A 25766-nucleotide genomic window follows, 5' to 3' on the forward strand; every position below is an offset into this window, starting at 1 on the left:
TTTGTATCCATATATTTTAATATAATAGGCATGTCTTCAAATACTTCAATAAAAGTAATACTCATGCATCATATTAACTTACTTATTTTTTTTATTTTTTTATTATTTATAAATTCTCTCCCTAATCAAAAAATTCTCAAACAAAGCCTACATGTCTTACTCTCAATCTTCTAAATTCTTCAAATTTAAAGGATTAGTGAAAACATTTTGCAACTTGTGTGCGAACATAAATTTAGCTCCACGTCTTGTCATGACAGTTTTAGAAAGCTTCATTATTTGATTCACAATGATTATGACTCCACTGTCAAATCTAAAATTGACTCGTTATCCGTATCACACAAGATTCAAACTCTTAACAAACTTTTTTACCTTGTTATTTCCTTTATGGGTGTTCTTCAAAATCTCCTAAACTTGTTTGGAGGTGGATGCATTCAATACTATCTCAAACATAACTCATCTAAATCTTAATGGATATAGGTAGTCGTTATTGAGGCTTCTTCATTTTTAGTAAACTCTCTTTCTCATTCATTAGGTAACAAAGTAAAGTATCTCACAGAGTAAAATACCCTTAATGCATACAAACTCATCTTTTCATTTTCTCGCAACCATCATTTTGTAATTACTATTTCTGACAGCCTTGTACATGTTCATCACCGCTATATAATTTGTGCATTTGACAGATGTGGCCATCACAATATTTGAAAAATGTCCTCTTGAATTGAGCACGCAAGAGATGAAGAGCAGCTAACAGCATTGCATATGCTGGCGAGAAAGCCTTCAAAAGTTCTAAGTAAGCTTCATTTCCATTTTGGTTCTAAGTAAGCTTCAAAAGTTCTAAGTAAGTTCTAAGACACCAATTGATGTATTTTATGATTAACACTATCAGTTATCTAAAGATATCAAAGAAACAGCCAAAGGAATAGCAGATTATGGGATGATTGTGGCAACGCTTGTTGCTACCGTAGCATTTGCAGCAGCAGCTCTCACTGTTCCAGGTGACAAGAACAATAACTGGTTCATTGTCTTCATCTTCACAAACGCAGTCGCATTATTCACTTCTTCTGAGTCCATACTCTCTTTCTTGTCAAATTTCACTTCTTCAAGGTTCGCAGAAAGTGAATTTGTCATATCACTACATTCCAGCAGCTTGACTTTTGGACCTGTGTTACTAATCATCTCCGTTTGCTGCTATGGTTCTGGCTTTTACTGCAGCATACTTTCTGATATTTGCTCACTCAACCAAGTGAGTTTCTTATACAGTGGCTCCAATGGGAGTTTTCGCATTACTTTTGTTTCTTCTCTTTCAACCTAAGTTCTGCGACGCTTTTGGTCCAGATACTATAAATTTGAGTAACTTATTACTTACGCACCTACGTTACCATCATTAAGTGTTTTTTATCCAATTTTTCTGTGTTTTAATTACTCCATGGTTACTGTCTCCACCTCATTGTATCATTTGTTTGTGAAAGAATAAAGTCTGTGTTTGAATTTGAGGAGATTATTAAAAATGCATCACAACTCTCATATAGGATGGAGGGAGACCTACGTGAAGGGAAGAAGCACTATGAGGATAGTGGTGAAAATTTGTGTACTGTTAATTATCGGATTATTAATAGTGTGGTGCTCAACATGGTTATTTGTAAATTTTTGAAATAATTCTCAACCAAGGACGCGAAAGGGTTTGTTTCTTGCTCCAGGAAAAGGAAGCAGAATTTGGCAGTCAAGACACTGAGCAGAAAATCAGAAAGGATGGAAGAGGCCAAGGGCATGCTGGTCTGGTTCAGGGAAGTAGAGTAATGCTGCATAATTCAGAATGGCATTCCGAAAGCAAATTTCATTGTAAGCCGCTCATTGCCATTTCAGCTGCATTTCCTGTCACCCAACAAATCTGTGTAGGAAGGAGTTGTCTTGTCATGAAAGGTGAGTGAAGTGTTAAATCACAGTGTCTAAGAAACCTTGCTGCTGATTTGAAAGTTTGGGTTTGTAATTGTAGAGACTGTATTGGTTTTTTGAGCTGCTATGTTGGTTAGATTCTTTTGCAATAGCTGTTCTAGTGTTAGTTATGAGAAAGCAGGGGAGGGAGTGCTAAAGAATCTAGGCCTTATTTTGGTTGTTGTTGTTGAAATATAGGAGGTAAACTTCAACTTTTTTTAAAAGAGTTGAGACATCTCTAAATTATCCCTTTTAAGTCCCAACTCTGTTAATATGGCAATATTTTGCTTCAAATTTAACCTGCAGATGTATTTTTTTATATCATTTATTTGTAAGCAAAACCATTTTTGCATCAACTTCAATGCTAGTAACATGGAGGAAACAAATAGTGAGGATCAAGTAAACTGGTGGAACAGAATCATTCCAACATTTGATGCATGCATGATAAGTATCAATGTGTAGTTTTTATGATTGAGAAAATTGAACACTTTGGAACTTAATGGTTGCTTAATGTAAGAAAATTACCCTAATCTAAGAATTATTGAATTTGATTATATATTTTTTGAACCAAGAAACAAATGAAGAAATTTAATCTCAATTTTTGTGTAAATTGCAGATGAATACGAAGCATTGAAAGAATGTATTCAAGCTGGCATTGAAAGAGAAAAAAAAAGTAAAAACTTAATTGGATCACAAGAAGATTTAGCTCAAGCTAGAGGATTTAGCTCAAACTAAAACTGTCCAGAATTGATTAAAGGTGCAGTACAATTATAGCCCAAGCTAGAATTGCTAGCTCGAGCTAAAATTGTCCAGAGTTGATTAAAGGTGCAGTACTGATCTAGCTCAGGCTAGAATCGCTAGCTCAAGCTAAAGTTGATTATATAAATTCTGAAACATAACTCAAAACAGGGTGGAAAAACATATTAGGTTTTTTAGAGAGAGAGACTAGTGAGAGAAAGGGAAGAAACCTCTGTTCTTAGGAGAAGAACTTGCTCTGATCAGCCCTTCTTATGCAATCCAGATCAAGAATGAAGATTGAAGGAGCTATCATGAGTGGCTAAGTTCTTTCTAACTTGGGATTGAATGTAATTTATCTTGATCAAATGTATTCTTGGTGATATATATATATATATATATATATATATATATATATATATATAAAATTCTCTTTTCTACTTGTTCTTGGTATTTTCGTTTTATGCTTATTGCTTGATTCTGTCTGATCAATAGAGTCTTGATTTTGATCCTTAAATTTAACTGGAAAGTACCTTTAAGGATCTGAAATAGACGAAAATGCTTGATAACTTGTAATGCTAGGAATAGATTCCAGGTTATTGATTGCATGATAATTCTGTTCCTAAAGCTGGATGATTTGTTAAATGTGAGGAAATCAATGTTTAAGAAATTATCTTATGAATTTCATCTGTGAGAAATCAAGATGAATGACTTTAAATTAAGCATCAAGAATAAGTAGTTTTGAGTATTATATATTGTATTATTCAAAATACAGATGATTTGAGATAAACGCAATTCAATCCCAAGTATCTTTCTCTATATTTGATAAGTTGGTTTTGTTACGCCCTGAATCAAACCCTAATCTCTGAGTTATTTGTGAAATCTTTAATTTGGTTATGAACAAAGTCTCAAAATTATTTTCTATACTTAATGAGTTTTAAAAAAGAACATCTTAATTAGAATTGTTCCCTGTGGATTCGACATTCGTACTTTAAAGAGTACTATATTACAGTTGATTCGGTACACTTGCCGAGAAATATCAACAATGCATGCTTCAAAACAGGCATTTTTTCACACTATAGCATTGGAACAGACTCATTTTTCTATATTTCTCTATTATAATTAGTAAGAGTAAAATTGTGTTTTTTTAAAGGAAAAATAACATTACTGATCAACTAAGGCTGTCTTGAAGCAACAAAGTCTGGAGAGGAGGCAAATTATATTCTTTCTAATTATGAAAGACTGTTGTGATTCAAACATTAGGATACAATAACGAATCAGACAACAAAAACCTGAGCAGAAAATGAGGCAAGTGAATATCTTAAGGAACTCAAATATCAGATTGGTACAGATCTGTGAAGGAACCTTGGGCATTGAGTTCTCCCAAGTTCGCAACAACTTAACCGTTTCATCTCAAAATCCATGAAAAGTTCATTTTATCAAGAAAAAAGTATTTTATTTATATGTATAAAACACTTGATGTTCCAACCTATATGATACCTACTTCTATATAAGAAATGGTTATTTTGTATTTATGTATGAAGAATTATAAATATTTCATTACTACTACATCACCACAAAAAAACCTTATCATATCCCACAATCTATACTAAAGGGTCAGAGATTATATTAAGGCACTTTTACACGTAGGATTCCAACTCTTTCCTCAAATTCCTACAATACACTTTTGCACAAAAGTAACTCAGAATACTTCTAGGCATCTTCATACAAAAGTTAGTTTATAATATACACTGAATTTAAGCTTTACTTCAGTTCTCTATTTACTTCTGCAGTTTACCAAAACATTATGCAGAAGGCTTCAGCTTACATCGTTGTTGGGAGGGTGACGATCTTTTGTTTCCATGAATTTATGTATATGTTATTTGTGTCAGGGTCCACATTATGTGTCTCCTCCTCCATCTACTTATTTGCTTGTTTTTTATCACTCTCCCTTAGTCTTGGTTCTAACTTGCACTTTTCTGCAAAACACAAACTCCTTTCCCTGCATAAAGGTTTTTAGGCCTCTGTTCAATAAAGAAGAAAAGGATAAAGAAAATGAAAAAAGAAAAAAAAAATTGGAAAACACCACAAAAAAGATTATTTGATTGAAAAGAAATAAATAAAAAATAATAGTTTAATTAAAAAATAAAATGAAATGGTAGCTATTTATTATTAATATTATTATTGTTATTATGAAAGAAAAAAAATACTGTAAGAAAAACTATATATCCTTTTATAGTCATAATCAATTAAACATTTTAAAATCCACTTGGAAACTTGTAAAGGTTGTAATAAACTAAAACTTTCTGTGTTAAGTTTTTCTACAGTCAGCCTTTCCACTTTCTCTTCTCTTATATATAACTACTAATCATCTTTCACCGTGACCAACTTACGCAATAATTTTAAAAAAAATAATGCTATAACTAAAAAAATGATTATTCATGGCATAATACAAGGTATGATTCAAAATTCTTGTCGGTATAAGAATACCTCCAAAAATAAAATCTCGCACCAAGACATGAAAACGAGATACATACATTCATTTTGTTATTTTTTTGCATCTCAGCTCATTTAGTTTGTATTATTTCTCTACCACTCAAAATTCATTGAAAACAAGAAAAGTTTGATATATTTTTGTGCATAAAGAGTGATAGAAGAGAGGGTGAAGAGAAGAGAAATGGCAACACTGCTTGGAGAGTAATACTCACGGCCGTAAAAGACCCTAATGGACGGAACCCACTGTACTTGCTTTTTTTACATCGGCGTTATGATAACTTTTCTTGGGCTGAAAATAATTGGGAAGAGCAGTTACGAGCAGTGGACAATGAAGGTAACAACGTTCTACACTTACCTGCGCATCTGCCACCTCAACGCCAATCATTCTCCGGTTTAACAGCAAGCATTCAAATGCAAAGAGAGCTATTATGGTTTGAGGTGAATTCATTCATTTCCCTATTCTTATTCAATCATTTTTTATTAGTATCGTATTGTAAGACATCTGTTCCAGAAATCTTCACATACTTCTAGGTAAGCTTATTTTTAATCTATGCATTAGTTAAAATTGGCTTTTGTAGTAACTCAGTTAGATTATTTTTTCTTCTTAATTCTTTTTGGAAATTTTTATAATACAGAGATAACAAAACAAGATTCATCAATTTAGGGTTGATTTTGAAGAAGTGAATAGGAAAATGAGCGTACACGGGAGAGTCGAGCGAAGAGGAGGGTAAAGGAAGAGGAAGACATGTAAGAAATTATGTAAATTAATTTGTATAAAGTGACTCACATGACTTAGAGTTTGGGCTTTAGGCCCAAATATGATTTAATAGTAATAATAGAATAAATGGTCCATTGGTTAACGTGAGAAATATATATATATATATATATATATATATATATATATATGATAATATACCTAATGAAAAACCTACATCTGATGGAGATTGAGAACTAAAGGTTATAGGGTTATGTCTCTGCAAATAATAGTTGTCTCACTGTTAACCATAAAGAAAAGTGTGTGACAAGTACAGAATTGGAGATAGATTGGGACAAATGAGATAAAGTAACTGTTCAATTAGGATCACTCACGGATCAAGGTAGGTGTCTATTCCTTCTTGATTGTATGATTGTGTGAGAATCATGATATGATAAGATCTATATGTGAACATAATTGTATGTGTTCAATTTACGTTCATTCATGTTACATGTGGTATCAGAGCCTCGTTGCTTATTTTTGTGATTCTCCATTAATGTTTTTCCAAAAATTGAAGAACCCTAATTTTAAAATATTCCCAATTTTAAGAACCCTAATTTAAAAAAAATAAATTAGGATTTATAGATTAAGATTTTCATTCCTCTATAATAGATCCCTAATTGTCTTAAACCATCAAAACCAAAGAACCCTAATTTTAAAATAATCTCAATTGAAAAACCCTAATTTTAAAATTAGGATTTATGTATTAAGGTTTACATCAACTACCGTTTGGTGCCTGGGTTCGCTGAGTTTTTGTGTAAGGGATGAAACTGCACGTGTGAATTTCGTTCCTGCACCTATTGAATTCACAATAATAGTTGACCCGTATGGAATGGCCCATTATTCATCAAAATTTAATTCAAGTGTTTGTTATATTCTTCCCTGCACCTTACGTCCCTTTTGGATGCACCTATTATTGTGAATAGTATCAACTAATTTGGTTGCATTTGTGTTATGGGAAAATAAAATAGTATCATGTATGATTTTTTATTTATTATGTTTTAATGTAATTTTATTTGCATTAAATTAAAGTTTAATTGATTAATTGAAAGTGAGGAATGGAAAATCATTTTTTTTCTGCTTTATGTATTAATTTTTTAAAATTAAAATTTTGGAATTATTTGTATGATAGATTTGTAATCACCAATGATCAAATCTTTATGTTTTATTTAATTCCAAATTATGGATGAAATTTTATTTCAATTAATGATATTATTTATGGAATTATTTGTATGATAGATTTGTAATCACCAAAGTGATCAAATCTTTAAGTTTTATTTAATTCCAGATTATTGATAAATTTTATTTCAATTACCTATAGAATGGATGCTAAAAATTATTTAAATATGGGTAAATGAAAATTTGTTATTATAAGACATTTTTGGATCGCCCAAAGGTTGATTAATTGTCCTTATAATTAATGGATATGATTGTTGGTAGTGAGTATGTGTTATTAGTTTTGCTTGTATATCCAAAGATAACAAGTGTTTCTAGTTGATGCATATATCTTGCCAAATAAAGTTAATACTATTAGCATCATTATGTTTTGTGTATTAATGAATCTCCCAAAGGAGAACATTAGTATACATAGGATGTTTCTGAATCTGTATTGTATGTTTAGTTTATGACTCGAAGTATTAATGTTAAGCATGTGTGATTGCAGTATCTGTTCCAGTCTTTAATGGTCTAAATTTTTCTGACTGGAGTGAAAAAGTCCAATTTCACTTAGGTGTATTGGATCTTGATTTGGCCATTCGAATCGAGAAACCTGCTGCTATTACTGATGAAAGTTGTAATGAGGAGAAAACTCATTATAGGGATTGGGAAAAGTCAAACAGACTTAGCTTGGTGTTTATGCGGATGAGCATAGCAAACAATATTAAGTCTGCTCTTCCCGAAACTGAGAATGCAAAAGAATTCATGAAGTTTGTGGAAGAGCGCTCTCAAACAGCTGATAAGTCTCTTGCTGGGACATTAATGAGTACGTTAATCACCATGAAATTTGATGGTTCTCGTACTATGCACGAACATGTCATTGAAATGACTAATATTGCGGCAAGACTTAAGTCTCTGGGAATGGCAGTGGATGATAATGTTCTCGTACAATTCATTTTGAACTCTTTACCGTCTGAGTATGGTCCTTTCCAGATGAACTATAACACTATGAAAGATAAGTGGAATATGCATGAATTGCATAGCATGCTAGTTCAGGAAGAGACTAGATTGAAGAATCGAGGAAACCACTCCATACATTATGTGAACAATCAGGGAGCTGGAAAGAAAGTCTTCAAGAAACATGGAAAGGGTAAAGGACCACTAAAGATAAATGAGTCCTCTACTAAGCTCCAGAAGAAGAATGACAAATGTCATTTCTGCAAGAAAGCTGGACATTTCCAAAAGGATTGTCTGAAATGTAAGGCTTGGTTTGAAAAGAAGGGTAAGCATAATATTTATTATGTATGTTTTGAATCAAACTTAACTGAAGTTCCACATAATTCTTGGTGGATTGATTCTGGATGCACAACTCATGTTTTGAATATGATGCAGGGATTCCTTTCAACCTGAACCATAAAGCCAAATGAAAAGTTTGTCTTCATGGGAAATAGAGAGAAGGTTCCAGTGGAAGCAGTCGGGACTTATCGTTTAATCCTCGACACTGGATTTTATTTAGACTTAATGGATACTTTTTACGTACCTAGTATATCTAGGAATTTAGTTTCATTGTCTAAACTTGATGTTGTCGGATACTCTTTTAAATTTGGGAATGGTTGTTTCAGTTTATATCAGCATGCCAATTTGATTGGATCTGGTACTCTTTATGATGGATTATATAGATTGAATCTTGATAATTTATATGCTGAAACTCTTATGACCTCGCATCATAATGTTGGCATTAAACGTAGTTTGGTGAATGAATGTTCTGCTTTCTTGTGGCACAAACGTTTGGGACATATTTCCAAAGAAAGGATGGAGAGATTGGTAAAGAATGAAATACTTCTAAGATTGGATTTTACTGATCTGAATGTATTTGTGGATTGTATTAAAGGTAAACAAACCAAACACACAAAGAAGGGAGCCACAAGAAGTACTCAACTTCTTGAAATTATACACATTGATATATGTGGACCTTTTGATGCAAGTTCTTTCAATAAAGAAAGGTATTTTATCACCTTTATTGATGATTTTTCACGTTATGGTTATGTCTATTTACTGCATGAAAATTCGCAAGCGGTGAATGCCTTGGAAGTTTATATAAATGAAGTGGAAAGGCAATTAGACAGAAAGGTGAAAATTGTCAGGTCAGATAGAGGTGGTGAATATTATGGAAAGTATGATGAAAGTGGACAACACCCTGGTCTGTTTGCTAAGTTCCTTGAGAGATGTGGTATTTGTGCTCAATACACAAATGCCAGGTACACCACAACAAAATGGTGTTTCAGAAAGGCGTAATCGAACCTTAATGGATATGGTTAGGAGCATGTTAAGTAAGTCAACTGTACCTGTTTCATTGTGGATGTATGCTTTAAAAACTGCCATGTATCTGTTGAACAGGATGCCTAGTAAGGCAGTTCAAAAGACACCTTTTGAATTGTGGACAGGAAGGAAACCCAGTTTGAGACACCTGCATGTTTGGGGATGTCAGACAAAAGTTAGAATATACAATCCGCAAGAGAAGAAATTGGATGCAAGAACAATCAGTGGATACTTCATTGGTTATCCAGCAAAGTCAAAAGGGTATATGTTTTACTGTCCTACCCACAGCACAAGAATTGTTGAATCTGGAAATGCACGGTTCATTGAAAATGGTGAAACCAGTGGGAGTGATACTTCACAAAATGTGGAGATTAAGGAAGTTAGAGTACAAGTTCCTTTAACTAGTACCTTTACTTCAAGTATTGTTGTTCCTAATGTAGTTGAGTCACTCAACAATGAAGAAGAAGAACAAATTAATGATCATGAAGTTAACAATGAACCTGTAGTAGAACAACCACAAGAAATAGTATTAAGAAGATCTCAAAGAGAAAGATAGTCTGTTATTTCGAATGATTATGTGGTTTATCTACAAGAGTCATAAAATGACTTAGGTATTGATAATGATCCAGTTTCATTTTCAGACGCCATCAATGATGATAATTCTGATAAGTGGTTAGATGCCATGAAAGATGAGCTTAAATCAATGGCACAGAATGATGTATGGGACCTTATAGAATTGCCAGAAGGATGTAAGAGAGTCGAGTGTAAATGGGTTTTTAAGACTAAACGTGACTCTCGTGGCAATATCGAACGTTACAAGACCCGACTAGTTGCCAAAGGTTTTACTCAAAAGGATGGCATTGATTATAAGGAAACATTTTCACCTGTTTCTAAGAAAGATTCCTTTAGAATTATCATGGCATTAGTAGCTCATTATGATCTTGAGTTGCATCAGATGGATGTCAAAACTGCCTTTCTGAATGGGGATTTAGAAGAGGATGTTTATATGGACCAACCAGTGGGGTTCATTGAAGAAGGAAAGGAACACATGGTGTGTAAACTTAAGAAATCAATATACGGGCTTAAACAGGCTTCTAGGCAATGGTATCTTAAGTTCAATGATACTATTGTGTCCTTTGGGTTTAAGGAAAACATCGTTGATCGGTGTATATACCTGAAGGTCAGTGGGAGCAAGTTTATATTCTTGATTTTGTATGTTGATGATATCTTGCTTGCAACTAATGATCTTGGTCTATTAAGTGAGACTAAGAAGTTTCTCTCTAATAACTTTGAGATGAAAGATATGGGCGAGGCATACTATGTGATAGGAATTGAAATATTCTGTGACAGATCACAAGGACGGTTAGGTTTGTCTTAGAAAATATATATTAATAAAGTTTTAGAGAGATTCAGAATGGATAAATGTTCGACATCTCCTATTCTAATACAGAAAGGAGACAAATTTAGTCTCATTCAGAGTAATCCAGGATTGGATCATTGGAAAGCTGCAAAGAAAGTTTTAAGATACTTGCAAGGAACGAAGGATCACATGCTTACGTATAAAAGATCTGATCATCTTGAGGTGATTGGATATATAGATTCAGATTTTGCTGGCTGTGTGGATACACGAAAGTCTACTTTTGGTTATGTGTATCTTTTAGCCGGAGGAGCGATTTCATTGAAAAGTGCGAAGCAGACAGTCATTGTTGCATCCACCATGGAGGCTGAATTTGTGGCATGCTTTGAAGCCACAGTTCAGGCTAATTGGTTGCGGAATTTTGTTTCAGGACTTGGAATAGTTGACAGTATTGCCAAGCCGCTGAGAATTTATTGTGATAACTCCGCAGCTGTCTTCTTTTCTAAAAATGACAAGTATTCCAAAGGTGCTAAACATATGGAATTGAAATATTTTTCCGTTAAAGAAGAAGTTCAGAAACATAGAGTGTCAATAGAACATATTAGCACTGATCTTATGATTGTTGACCCTTTAACAAAAGGGTTACCGCCCAAAAAATTTACTGGTCATGTTGTAAATATGGGCATTATGTCTACTAGTGAATGATTAATGTTGTTATTAATGCTTATTTGACACTCTGAGCTCATTGAATAAATAAAGTTTCTGAAATTTATGTTTTCTACTTTATGTATATGCATGTAAATTATGTTGTGGAAAACAAATTATGTTGTTATTGATGAAAATGACATTATGTTTGAACCTATTATGGATTTCTCATTATAAAGTCATATTAAGGAGAAAGGATGATATAGTAGTACATGGAAGGAAATGTGTTGATTAAAATGACATGTAACCGCCATGACTCTTATTATTTCTGTATCCTTGATTTTGATTAATGATACAACCAATTTATGTAAGGCCTTTTAAATGTGCATTTATGTAATTATTAAATCATGAAAGTATTATAACTCATATGAGTCAAGTGGGAGAATGTAAGAAATTATGTAAATTAATTTCTATAAAGTGACTCACATGACTTAGAGTTTGGGCTTTGGGCCCAAATATGATTTAATAATAATAATAGAATAACGGGCCCATTGGTTAACGTGAGAAATATATATATATGACAATATACCTAATGAAAACTTACATCTGATGGAGATTGGGAACTAAAGGTTATAGGGTTCTGTCTCTACAAATAATAGTTGTCTCACGGTTAACCATCAAGAAAGTGTGTGACAAGTACGGATCACTCTCATGGATTAAGGTAAGTATTTATTCCTTCTTGATTGTATGATTGTGTGAGAATCATAATATAATAAGATCTATATGTGAACATAATTGTATGTGTTCAATTTACGTTCATTCATGTTTAAATTTACAAGACATTCCCGACGCGGTGTTGATCTGAAGCGGATTGCGAAATTAGAGATAAAGTTTTTAGGGAAGAAAGGATAGAGAGAGTGCATTCGATTTCGAATATAATGAGAATAAAACTGTGAAAGAAAAGTTGTGTTTTCGGTGGATTCGGTTTCCGATAGTGGAACCGCCATGAGAACCACTGCTCCAAGCTTCGCGCTGCTCCAACAAACTTTTCTTACACCTTTTGACTGTGTCTAGTAGTTTTTTCTTTTTCTTTTTTAAAAATAAATTATTTTGATTTAGTTTCGCCCAACCTTTTCACATATTCACAATCAAAATCCTAACCCTTCTATTCTAACATCACACAGTGAAACAAAGCCATTCAACTATTTATGAAAATTTAAAACATTTCAAGTGTGTTATAAGCTAAAATATTTTAAAAAAAATTATAAAATTATAAAAGTAAATTGGTTTTAGAAATTTCATAAAACACATGGTGTACTGATTGAGCGGAAAGGTCCAACAACAAGACCGAAAGCTTAACCCAAAGGTTGAGCCATGAGATCGAACCAAAAAGGTAAGTCGAAGGAATTAAATAAAAAAGAAAAGAAAAGGCCCATGAAACAAAGCTCAAATGTAGAGGTGTGTGTAGAAAATATCAAGTGCAAAGGACCCAATAAAAGAGTAGTATAAATAGAAGGTCGACTTAAGAGGTAAGTATAGTAAATTTATCTGATAATTAACCGATACTAAATTTGACTTTGACATCGGAGCATCATGTAAGTACACACACCCAATCGAGAGAGGAGACCGAGACCATATACCGTGAAATCCAATTGATCAAACTTACAGGGAGTTCACAAACCAAGTCCAAGTAAAGGAATAGCAGTCCAAAAGCTTAAGTTGAGAAGGAAGTCCGAAAGTGAAGACCTAGAAGTTAACGAGTTCCAAGTAAGAAAGAAGTTTGTTTCTAGACCCTTGTAAAAACACATGGTGTTGATAGAAAGAAATAAATTATCATATGAAAAATAATATAATCTAAAACCATTTTTAAATTTTCGTTTATAATGTTATATTAGTTTGAATTCGTATACGTAGACATTTTGTTTCCCATCAAAGAATATCACTTTCCATTAAGTTTTTTCTCACCAAACAATATTTCTTTCATAGTTTCTTCCGATCTTTTTCTTTCACCCTCAGTTTCTTTCATCTTTAACATACTCAGACACTCCTCTCAAATGTTGTGTCCGTGTTGGACACTCGTATCAGACACCGATACTCGTAAGACAATCGTATGACACGTATCGGTTAAGTGTCCAATTCAAAAAATATTTATTAAATTTATGATAATTCTAGCACGGTTCTAACACAATTTTAAAAAGGAGAAATACACTAATTTTCTAAAAATTCAAATTTATTATATAATTTTTTATTATGATTATAGAAATAAGGAACAAATCCTTTTGAACTAGCCATGAAAAAATATCTTTTTGCTTCAAAAAAAAATGTAAAACATACTTGTGCACATAAATTTTTATTGTCAATTTATATAATTCATAATTATATAATATATAGATTCGTATCCCCGTATCCTACATTTTAAAGATTATATGTATTTTTGTGTCTATATCCGTGTCGTATAAGTGTGCATTTGAGTGTTTATGCTACATAGTAACTATTGAATAATTTGGTAATTTCATTGGAACAAAATATAGATCTTATGAATTAATATTGGTCAACGAAATAGTAAAAATACGTTTATTGCATCTTAAATTTTATAAGTACTTATATGTTGAGAATTTTACACCAAATAAAAATAATATTTTGTTAAAATATGAATTTAAAAGAGAAATAGTATTTTGTTAAAATGTGAACCTATGTAAATAGATGAAATAATTTTGAAATTGCGTGACCTGTACACTAATGTATTTCACTGTGTTGTCGGATTAACATTTTTCAAACTTGTATATATTAAAGTTGTCTAATTTGATTGGTCGTACAAACTGTAACGGTTCAAAAGATTATTTAATAAATTTTTTTTCACAACCAGTTGAAAACTCTATTTAATAGTAAAATGTTAAAGTAAGATATTTAATTAAAATATAACATCAATTATAAAATAGTTGTATAAAATAAGATAGTTGTGAAGATAATTTTTTTATTACACTAGTACAACAACTACTATTTTACTAAATTGTTTTGGTGGATTATACATCACAAAAATGGATTAATTTCTTGATTTCAAATATTATAAGCCTTTTTATATATGCCTAGTTTTATTGTATGTTAGATTTCTTGGATATGTTTTTCATGTTTTTTCAGGTTACAGAACATTGTATGTTCTTAGCTTGGCCACAAGATTGTCCATATGTATTCAATATGTGATTGTTTTTCAAAAGGGTGTGGAGGTTAATGAATCCTATTTCAGCATAACTATTACATATAATTGTAATTGATTGTTTTTATGGGTAAGAAAAATTAAATAAATTAGAGTGTTAAGGACACTCTAACCCTTTTAAAAAAAATTAATAAAATTCTACTACCTAGTTTAAATGTGGACCTCCTCCACATATCAACTTTAAGAGTCAAAAAGTTCATCTAAAACAAAATCATTACATCAGAAAGGCTCATAATAACCTTAGTCGAGCTAGTACATTGACCATTAATATATTTTTGTAAAATATGTTAATGAAACACATTCTATATGCACATGAATAAATAGAAACTTATATGAGGTCTTTGTAAAAATGTTACATTATTGTTTACGATTCCATTCGGAGAAGCTTTAAACTTGTTATCTGATATTTGACATCAACTCCATCCGAACAACTATCTCATTAAAGTGTTGTCCTCTTTTTGGCTTCATTCAAAACGTTCTGTCCCACTATGCAGTCAAATAACACCTTATATAAAAAAATGCATCAAAATTAAGTGAGAATTGTCATGTAAATATTATAAAAAAAAAACATTGTGGATTGGGCATCCTACATCTATAATTTTTAACAAATTTTAAACAAGTTACTGGATCAATACATCATTCGATATAAGAGAAATTGATATTTTGATTTTACATGTTATCCATAACTAAATTGTGTCAAGTGTAAAGATTTCAACTGGATAAAAAAGAGGTGTCATTAAAAACTATGTAATTAATTGTGTATTTGCATGTGTTCTATATGAAATATTATATAATTAAAAGTTTGTTCCTACAAGAACAATAACGTTATCATAACGTTATCATGAGAATAATTTAATTTCTCATTATGTATGTGTGTTTTGTATAAAATAATTATAATTTAAGATGTATATTAAAAATACATATATTATTTATTAAAATAACCTCCTTCTGTCGAGTATATAAATCTAAGTAAGTTGTAAGAGATTTTTAATTAATTTTAACTCTAAACCTTAATCCTAACACCTGATCAACTAATTATTAAAATAAAAAAAACGGTTATTTTCAGTTGGTAACGTTAAATATGTCTCAAAATTATATTTTCTCTATTCTAAATTATTAGAATTGTATTTAGTCTTTAAAAAAATTGATGTATTCAAAACAAAAGATTAATATTGTATGTTAGTTATTCCAAATAATAATTTCAACACAGATAAAATATTGTATTTATTAAGATAATGATATTATTGTAAATAAATTTATTTTTATTTTAACAAGTGATATATTTATTGTGTTAATTTACATTTACTTTGGCAAAAAAAGTACTTCTTTCATATATATATATATATATATATATATATATATATATATTCTTTTCGAGCTTAAATTTTTTTTATTTCTTTTCTCCAATAACAAATATTAAATGGGTCTTGAGATATTTTTATTTATTTTTTCAATAAAAATTTTCATGTTAGGTATTATTATGCAACTTGGTATTTTTTTAGATAATTTTTTTATCGTTTAAAATTACTTAAACAAATATGATATATAAAAAAGCAAAAGATTTAACATCAATAAATAATAAATAAATATTTTTAACTCAAAATCTTAAGATAATAAATAAATTTAAATTTTTTTTACTTGAATATTATTTTTTTATCGACAAAAAACAAATAAATTAAATTGAGGTATTTCAAAGATATCTCAACCCTTATACAAAACCAACCAGAACCAATCTTAAAAAATCCTTACACATACTAAAACGCATGAAACAGAGGATCATAGCTGACAAACGTAAACAACCCCACAATTCAACATAAACCCCTACCATTTTCTAAGAGATCTCATGCATACCAAAAGTTCAAGACATCAGTCAGAATACGAAAAACTTACCTCCCAGGCTTTGGAATTCACCCACGACCATACATTCACTTGCACCATGGTAAAAATTTCAATATGATTTATCCTACCGCTTTTAAAAATCTTCTTATTCCTATGTTTCCACAACTTAGCTACCACCGCTACCCACACGCAACCCCAAATCTGATTAATGCTTTTATTCATCCCACTAATCTTAAAACTCAAAAAATGCACTTTTGACTCGCAATGCTCTGTCAATGCTCGTGATTAACACTACTTATATCTTATTAATCTTCCTTATCTTTATCTTTTACAAAATTTCCACCCTATCTTAAATTTCTACAACTAATTATGACTAGTCCATACAAAATGCATTAGAATGGAACTTAGGGCATAAAGATAAGTTTACTTTGCACAACTTCAAAAATCCACTTATCAGAGTCCTTTTTTTTATCAGCAATAATAAATAAATAAATATGGATCACTTCAGGGGTAAACCAACCCTTATACAACACACCAAATACAACCAACCAACAAAATACTAACTATACTACTCTAACACCAACCAAACTACTCTAAAGAAAGAATCCCTAAAACCAGAAAACCAACAAGCTTGAACCAAATCTAAATCGAATTTAGGCAAACCAAAGGTTCAAGACATTAATCTGAATAAGAAAAACAAGTAGATGAAATTTTAGAGAAAATCCAAGACCACCTTCAATTGAATCAAGGAGAAAGTCTCTGAAAGATGACCTTGTTCCTAACACACCAAAACTCAGTAGCCACCGCAATCCTGACATTCCCCTAGACCAAATTAACATAATAAGGTGCATTACACAGGTTAAACTGCAATGGGAATTAAGGTTAAAAGAATCAACTGATTTCAACCCTAGCCATGCATAACAGAGACTCCACATTAACCAAACGAATCGAAAACCAAAAAACAGATGAAAAGAAGTCTCCCATTTTTTCCCGCACAAGCTACACATAATATTTTCAACCACAATCCCTCGTCAGACCAATTAACTTTGGATGCGATCTTGTCTTCCAATACCCTTCAAGCAACAAAATGGGCTGAAGGCAGAGCTTTAATCCTCCAAAAAGCCTTAAATAATTGCAGATGTTCTCCTTAAGATACTTCTTTTAAAACAACATAGGCAGACTTAACTGAAAACTCTAAACTTGTGACATCTTTTCAAGCCCAGATATCAACTTTTTCCAAATCAAGCAAAGAGTCTTGCACCACCTCCAAGACTTGATTGACCTGATTCTTCTCCCAGACAAAAAGGCTCATTCTCCAAACCAAATCTCACTCCCACCCACTATTAACCCAGGTTTCGCAACAATCCAACGAAGCTTCTTTAGAAACACTAAGAGAGAAAAGTCTTCGGAATTTATTCTTTAGGTCTTCATTACCCACTCATATGTCCTCCCAAAACTTAATAGACTTCCCATTACCAACTTCCCAAACAAAGCGGTCTTCGAAACTCCTACCCCATCCCTCCAACTTCCAGATCACCTTCAAATCTCTCCATCAAAGGGAGTCTTTGTTGTTTAACCCAACCTTTTTCAAGCTTCTCCACCTTCCGTATTTAGACTCTAATATCTCCTTCCACAAACCACTTTTGTTAGAACCCAACCGCCAAATCCATTCACTTAACAAGGCCAAATTAAAAAGTTTGATGCTAATAATACCAACCCTGCTTCCCGAGGCTCATACACCTTGTCCCAAGAGACCCACACGATCTTTCTCCCTTCCGAACCCCAACCCCATAAGAAATTCCTCTAAAGATTCGCAATCTTTTTCAACACATCATTGATGTAATAGAAATCCAAATATACATATAGTTTGATGAGATAGAAATACATGTACAATTAATGTTACAACCTCAAACAAATTATAACAAGCTTTTTAGGCTAACGAATTACCTGGTCATTATCATAATGTAAAAGTTTGGCAACGAGCTTGGATGGATAATTTTCAATGTTTGGGTTTATGATTAAGAGTTTAGGATTTAAGGTTTAGTCCTACATACATATCATTGATGAAATAGAAATCCAAATATAGATATAGTTTGATGAGATAGAAATACATGTACAATTAATATTACAACCTCAAATAAATTATATCAAAGAATTACAACAAGTTTTTTAGGCTAACGATTTACTTGCATTACAAGAAAACAACCATTTTGCGTGAGCCAAAAACGGACGCTTATGCGTCGGAGTATCGTCCGTTCCGCATCCGACGAAAAAAGCATGGAAGCAAATACAAATTAGCGTGGGCCAGAAAATTGGACGCATCTTGCGTGGACCAAGCCCAGGCAAAACGAACGCAACATGCCACATGTGGCAGCTTTTGCGTGGGCCTATCCGACGCATAATTATCAAATTTTGTGGATTACTCGAACTCAAGTCCTTCCCGTGACCAGGAAAGCATTAACCACTAGACCAGACAAGTTCTTTGGTCATATTATCATTTTTATTATACTTATTATTATTAATATAATTTATACATATTAATATAATTATTATTAATAATAATAATAAAATAAATTATACTAATATTATTAATAATATTATTATTAATATTATTATTAACGTTATAATTAACATTATAATTAACGTTATAATTAACATTATAATTAACGTTATAATTAACATTATAATTAACGTTATAATTAACATTATAATTAATATTATAATTAATATTATAATTAACATTATTATTAATATTATAATTAATATTATATTCATATTATTAAAATTAATATTGTTAATATTATTAGTATTGTTAATAATAATAAGTATAATTAGAATCATAATAATACTAAAGAATTTGTAGTGGTTAAATCTAATTTATAATCCCCTCTAACTTATAATCCAAAATTTAATAATCAACTATATTCCATGATTCTAACTTAATTCTATAACTATCACGAAATGACGAATTAGCTTCAGTGACCTTAGTTTCAGCGTTAACGGTAGTATGGGTCGGCCAACCGTGATGATTCCACTCGTCTCGGCCAACCTTCCATGGTCTCGACCAAGTCTCTTAGGTCTCGGTTGCCTCAGTCAAGTCTCTCAGGTCTCAGCCAGGTTCCCCTTGGTCTCGGTCAGGTACACCAGGTCTCGGACAGCCAGGTGGGTCTCGGTCAAGGAGACCAAGTGTCGGTCTTGCCCATACCGGCACATAACTTATAATCCAAAATGTAATCATAAACTCTATTCCATGATTTAAAGTTCATTTTATATCACACCCAATCGAAACTTACTTATTTATGTTACATTTATTAAAAACTAAGTCTACTAAATTTACTATGTCAAAGACCTATTATTTAGTATGTTGGGAAACTATATTAACACACTTATAAGGAATATTGCATATGTATCATCTTGTTACTTACTACATTATTATGTGCTTCAGTTGGAAAACATTAATTTCTTTTCGAAATCATACTCAATAACTATAACAATGACATTTATAGAGCATATAGTCAACTTTGGAACACTTTGGATATTGTATCAATCTAACAATTAAGAATAAGTTACTTACTCACGCACTTAATCTTAATATGTTTGTATCATATACATTTTCGCTAATTCATTAAGACGATCTTATGATTCATTTATGAGAAATAACATCTTCAAAACTATAATGGATATCAAAACAAAAATCCTAATTCATTCATCCATTGCACACATATAACATTTAAATTTATTTAAGTTACTAATCAAAAGTTTTATCTAACTTTTTTTTTCTTAAACTAAATAAAACATTTTTAGATCAAATTTATTCTCTATTTTTAAATACATCCATTACCATTTTGCATTAATTAATTACTTCATCTTGAATTTATATTCTTTAAGTTTATGTATATTTTATATAATATTTACAAAATTTAAATAAGCATTTTATTTTTATTTTTTTTACTAATTTTTAATTAATTATTATTTTTCTACATGTTTTCAAATCTTTATAAACTTTTTAAGATAACTTCTTTTAAATAATTTTAAAATTAAACACTTCATCAATTTAATAAATGTAATTTAACTAATTTATATCATAATTTCAAAAATAAAATAGTTATAACAATATATAAATAAAATAAATTTAAAATAAATAATTTTTGAAATAATAAAATATTTTATATAACATTTACATAATTTAAATATATATTTTCTTTTACTCAATTAATTTTAAATCAAACACTTATTTAATTTAATAAATTTAATTTAACTAATTTATATTCAAAATTGATAAATTAAATAATTTATTATAATATTAAAGAAATAATTTTAAAATAAATATAATAAAGAATTAAATATTAAAATATTTATTAGACATTAAATAAATTTAAATTTTAAAATCCTAAAAATGCGTGGGCCATTGCGGACGCATATGCGTGGGCTTTTGGCCGACGCATATGCGTGGGCCGCGGCCGACGCAAACTGATTTTTTCTTAAAAAAAATAAATTAAATCCATTTGTGCATCCCTTTTGCGTCCAAGGTCATTCTTGCGTGGGCTTTTAGTCATTTTGGTCGACAAGAGTAGCGTCTGCAAGTGGCCCACGCAAGAATTTGGAAGCTAATTCTTCATTATGCGTCCAATGTGATTCTTGTGTGGGCTTTTACCCATTTTGACCGACGAGAGTAGCGTCCGCTATTGACCCACGCAAGATTTTGGAAGCTAATTGTTACTTTTCTCGTAGTGTTGGCCATCATCATAATGTAAAAGTTTGGCGATGAGCTTGGATGCATAATTTTCAATGTTTGTAGTAAATTTTTAATTCAAGAAAGTTGTTTTTTTTTCCCTAGTTTTTCTCATATGCTTGTAATTGACCCTTGTTACCTTCCACGAGCTTCTAGATATGGAAATAGATGAATTTAAGAATTTGGAGAGAATGGTGTACCTTTACATTTGGAACCACCTCTCCCTCTCCTTTACTTTAGGAATTTAATAGTCCTTCGGTTTTAATTTTGGAATACCATTCTCTTGCTTTTCCCTTGTTACTTTTGGTTCCAATAAATGAGAAAAAAAAAATATTATAGGTCCTTTGATATCAGAAAAAGAATTTATACATTATTAACCAATCAATTATTATTATTTTACATTTTTTTAATTTTTTTTTACTTTACCATTAAATTTCCAACTTCCATTTTTATTATCACTAATTTTTTCCGTACATTTAACAATTCAAATTTTCAGTTTTCATATATTTAAAAAAAATTACTTTTATTACAGAAAAGAATCCTAAGGCCTAACAAAATACATAAAGAAAACCAATTTTGTGCAACAATAAAAGGGCATGCGGAGCAAGGTTTAAACAGCAAGAGGAAGTTTGAAGAACAGAAAAAAAATAGAATAGTGGTAGAAATGTTTTGTGAGTAGAAATAGTTCTCTCTGTCTCTCTTGCACTCCATCAATAATATTTCATTCTCCATCAACACTCATCTATCTTCCTTCAACGATCACCACTTTCACTTCATATTCTTTAACTCTTTAGGTTCTACTATTACTTGTGGTATTCTCTGATGTAAATTAAAGTTTGAGTCTTTCATTTTGGTTAGAAATGATGAATCCTGATGTGGAAGTTTCGGATGATTCTAACATTGAGATTATAATATCACGAGATTATCTGAGCTATGAACAAACTGATCCCCCTGTTGCTACTTCACATGCTGTCACACCAATATCAGGTTTTTTCATACAATAATATGGGTAGATAGATTTGAGTTCTAAAGAAGATGATATATATATAGTGATTAAAATTAGAGTGACTAAAATTAAGTTTGAAAGGATTGCAGATATCTACTGGTGTGCATTATGGGGTGACTGAAGAAGATGCTTGCAGTTCACTTGGCTGCTTTATCTGGCCACCACAGAATAGTCAAACATTTCTGCTCTCAGCAACATCTGCTTGACATTATACATTATTATACATTATTAACCAATCAATTATTATTATTTTACATTTCTAACTTCCATTTATATTATCACTAATTTTTTCGGTACATTTAACCATTCAAATATTCAGTTTTCATATATTTAAAAAAAAGTTACTTTTATTTACAGAAAAGAATCTAAGGCCAAACAAAATACATAAAAAAAAACAATTTTGTGCAACAGGAAGTTTGAAGAGCAGAACATAAAAGAATAGAATGTGGTAGAAATGTTTTGTGAGTAGAAAGAGGTCTCTCTTGCACTTCAACAATAATATTTGATTCTCCATCAACACACATCCACATCTATTTTCCTTCCAGGATCACCACTCGTAAACTTCTCATCACTTTCACTTCATCTTCTTTATTCTCTCTACTCTTTAGCTTCTACTATTACTTGTGCTATTCTCTTAGGTAAATTAAAGTTTGAGCCTTTCATTTTGGTTAGAAAATGATGAATCCTGATGTGGAAGCTAGGGATGAGTCTAACATTGAGATTATAATACCACGAGATGATCTGAGCCATGACCAAACTCATCCCCCTGTTGCTACTTCACATGCTGTCACACCATCATCAGGTTTTTTCATACAATAATATTTGAAGATATATATACATATATAGAGAGTGATTAAAATTAAGTTTGAAAGGATTGCAGATATCTACCGGTGTGCATTACGGGGTGACTGGAGTGAAATGGAAGCCATTGTTAGAAATGATCCAGATAGTGTACGCATTAAATTGACTGAAACAGGGGACACAGCTCTTCATGTAGCAGCAGGTGCAGGGAACACTAATTTTGTTAAAGAGTTGACTAATCTTATGAAGACAGAAGAGCAGCTAATACCAAACTCCGAAGGGATGCTTGCAGTTCACTTGGCTGCTTTATCTCGCCACCACACAATAGTCAAACATTTCTGCTCATATCGTCTGCTTCACGGAATGGCTTACAAGGATGTTGAAAAACTCTTTTTCATGACCATTGACAACGACATGTTTGGTAAGTGCATCTACAACTAATTAAACATCCTTGTTTACCCCTTCTTCTTATCTAATTATCTTTTACTTGTTAAACTTAACCAATTCAGCTATTCGGTTTAATTAACTAGAACACAATAACAAATTTAATGATCAGTTCAAATTATTTTGATCGAAACCCTGATCATATTCAATATATAATTTTGAATTTAGTTAGACTTTTGCTTTCCTTTATTAGAAAAATAGAGAGGAGACTAGAGAAAATTAAAAATGATACATTTTGTTCTAGATTTGAAGTCATAAACTTCTATTTACGAGACAACTTTACCACAAAAGGATACCATTAAGTAATTTAGTAATTCATAGAGATTTTTCAGTTATCAAATTAAATAAATGTCTTCAAATACTTGAATAAAAGTAATACTCATGCATATTAACTTATTTGTTTTTAATTATGATTTATAACTTCTCTCCCTAATTAGAAAATTCTCAAACAAATTTGCATGTCTTACTCTCAATCTTCTACATTCTTCAAATTTTAAGGATTAGTGAAAACATTTTGCAACTTCTGTGTGTACATAAATAACTATTTCTGACAGACAGCCTTGTAATTTGACAGATTTGGCCTCTGAAATTATTGGAGAATATCCCAGGTTGAGCACTGCAAGAAATGAAGAGGAGCTAACAGCATTGCATATGCTGGCGCGGAAGCCTTCAGAAGTTCTAAGTAAGCTTCATTTCCATTTTGGTTCTTAATTCATTTAGAAATTTATCCATACCATAAGCAAGAATTTTACATTTTTTTTATCAGTAAGGAATAAAATTAAATTAAGAATCATTCACCACATGTAGCTATAAGCACATGTATATGAAGGCAACCAAACCAGAAAATGGAAAACAGCAATTACTTCTTAATTGTCGATATTCAGTGTTATAGTGATAATGGATTAGATATTTATTAAATTGTTAGTCTCATAAATACAAACGTATAGCAACTGACGAGCAAATATTTGCGCTTTTAATTTTAACTCAAGAGTAAAATATAGAACTTTCTAAATAGAAATAAAAAAAATGGTTTTTAATTTAAATTTTTTTCTTTTAGGGGTGAACAAGGGTAGGGGTATTGCATTGCTGGAAAGGATATGGAGTGAAGTTGAAAGATTAGAAATAGAAGATCTTTTTGCGTTTATTACTCGACCCTCGGTATTGTTGTCTGATGCAATAAAATCAGAAAGCTATCACCACGAAGTAATAAACACTTTTTTGGAGATGGTCATGAACATAGATCCCCGTGATGCATGGATTCCCTATGGACCGAAGCTTAAAGAACGGAGCCCTAATGGACGGAACCTACTGCACTTGCTTTTTCTACATCGACGTTATCAAATCTTTAATGAAATCTTTATTAAGTTTCTAAGTAATAGGATAGAGAACTTACTACTAGTAGGGGACGATGAAGGTAACAACGTTCTACACTTGGCTGCGCTTTTTCCAATTCAATTCCAATCATTCTCAGGTTTAAGTCCATACATCCAAATGCAAAGAGAGGTCGCCTGGTTCAAGGTGAGTTCATTCATTTCCCTATTATTATTCAATCATTCTTTATTACTATTGTATTCTAAGACATCAGTTCCACCACTCTTCACATACTTTTTGTTCATAAATAGAAAGCTCAGGAAAGCGTTCCTCGTGAATTAAGGAGTGTGAAAAACGAGAAGGGGATGACACCCATTGATGTATTTTATGATGAACACAATCAGTTATCTAAAGATATCAAAGAAACAGCCAAAGGAATAGCGGATTCTGGGATGATTGTGGCAACGCTTGTTGCTACCGTAGCATTTGCAGCTGCTCTCACTGTTCCTGGTGACAAGAACAATACCTGGTTCATTGTCTTCATCTTCACAAACGCAGTCGCATTATTCACTTCTTCCGCGTCCATACTCTCTTTCTTGTCAAATTTCACTTCTTCAAGATTCGCACAAAGTGAATTTGTCATATCATTACATCCCAGCTTGACTTTTGGACGTGTGTTACTAATCATCTCCGTTGCTGCTATGGTTCTGGCTTTCATTGCAGCATCCTTTCTCGTATTTGCTCACACAACCAAGTGGGTTTCTTATATAGTGGCTCCACTGGGGGTTTTCGCATTACTTTTGTTTCTTCTCTTTCAATCTAAGTTCTGTGACGACCACTTTTGGTCCAGATACTATCGTCCCAAACTTGAGTAACTTGTTACTTACGCACCTACATTTTTTATCCAATTTTTCTGTGTTTTAATTACTCCATGTAGCTGTCACCACCTCATTGTATCATTTGTTTGTGAAACAGTAAAGTTTGTGTTTGAATTTGAAGAGATTATTAAAAATGCATCACAACACA

At 31.5% G+C, this 25766-nt stretch overlaps 1 protein-coding gene across 1 annotated transcript; it reads left to right on the forward strand.

Moving 5' to 3' along the window:
* Positions 1-744: 744 nt before the first annotated feature.
* On the forward strand, positions 745-25732 carry LOC150025664 (uncharacterized). Its single transcript, XM_090294159.1, has 7 exons — positions 745-790; positions 897-1243; positions 1698-1920; positions 4461-4510; positions 5314-5656; positions 14557-14571; positions 25056-25732. The coding sequence occupies exons 1-7, from the start codon at positions 760-762 to the stop codon at positions 25613-25615; spliced, it is 1569 nt and encodes a 522-aa protein (XP_090150285.1). The 5' UTR covers positions 745-759; the 3' UTR covers positions 25616-25732.
* Positions 25733-25766: the final 34 nt, after the last annotated feature.

Source organism: Phaseolus vulgaris, chromosome 8 (assembly GCF_051622355.1).
Source record: "Phaseolus vulgaris cultivar YP4 chromosome 8, ASM5162235v1, whole genome shotgun sequence".
NCBI lineage: Eukaryota > Viridiplantae > Streptophyta > Magnoliopsida > Fabales > Fabaceae > Phaseolus > Phaseolus vulgaris.

What these genes read in the sequence shown, in the direction of transcription:
- LOC150025664 (XM_090294159.1), top strand. Translation starts at nt 760, where the DNA reads ATGCTGGCGAGAAAGCCTTCAAAAGTTCTAA. An exon ending in GAGTTGTCTTGTCATGAAAG is followed by an intron (nt 1,921 to 4,460) that starts GTGAGTGAAGTG and finishes TTACTTCTGCAG; the next exon opens with TTTACCAAAACATTATGCAG. An exon ending in CTTACATCGTTGTTGGGAGG is followed by an intron (nt 4,511 to 5,313) that starts GTGACGATCTTT and finishes TTGTGCATAAAG; the next exon opens with AGTGATAGAAGAGAGGGTGA.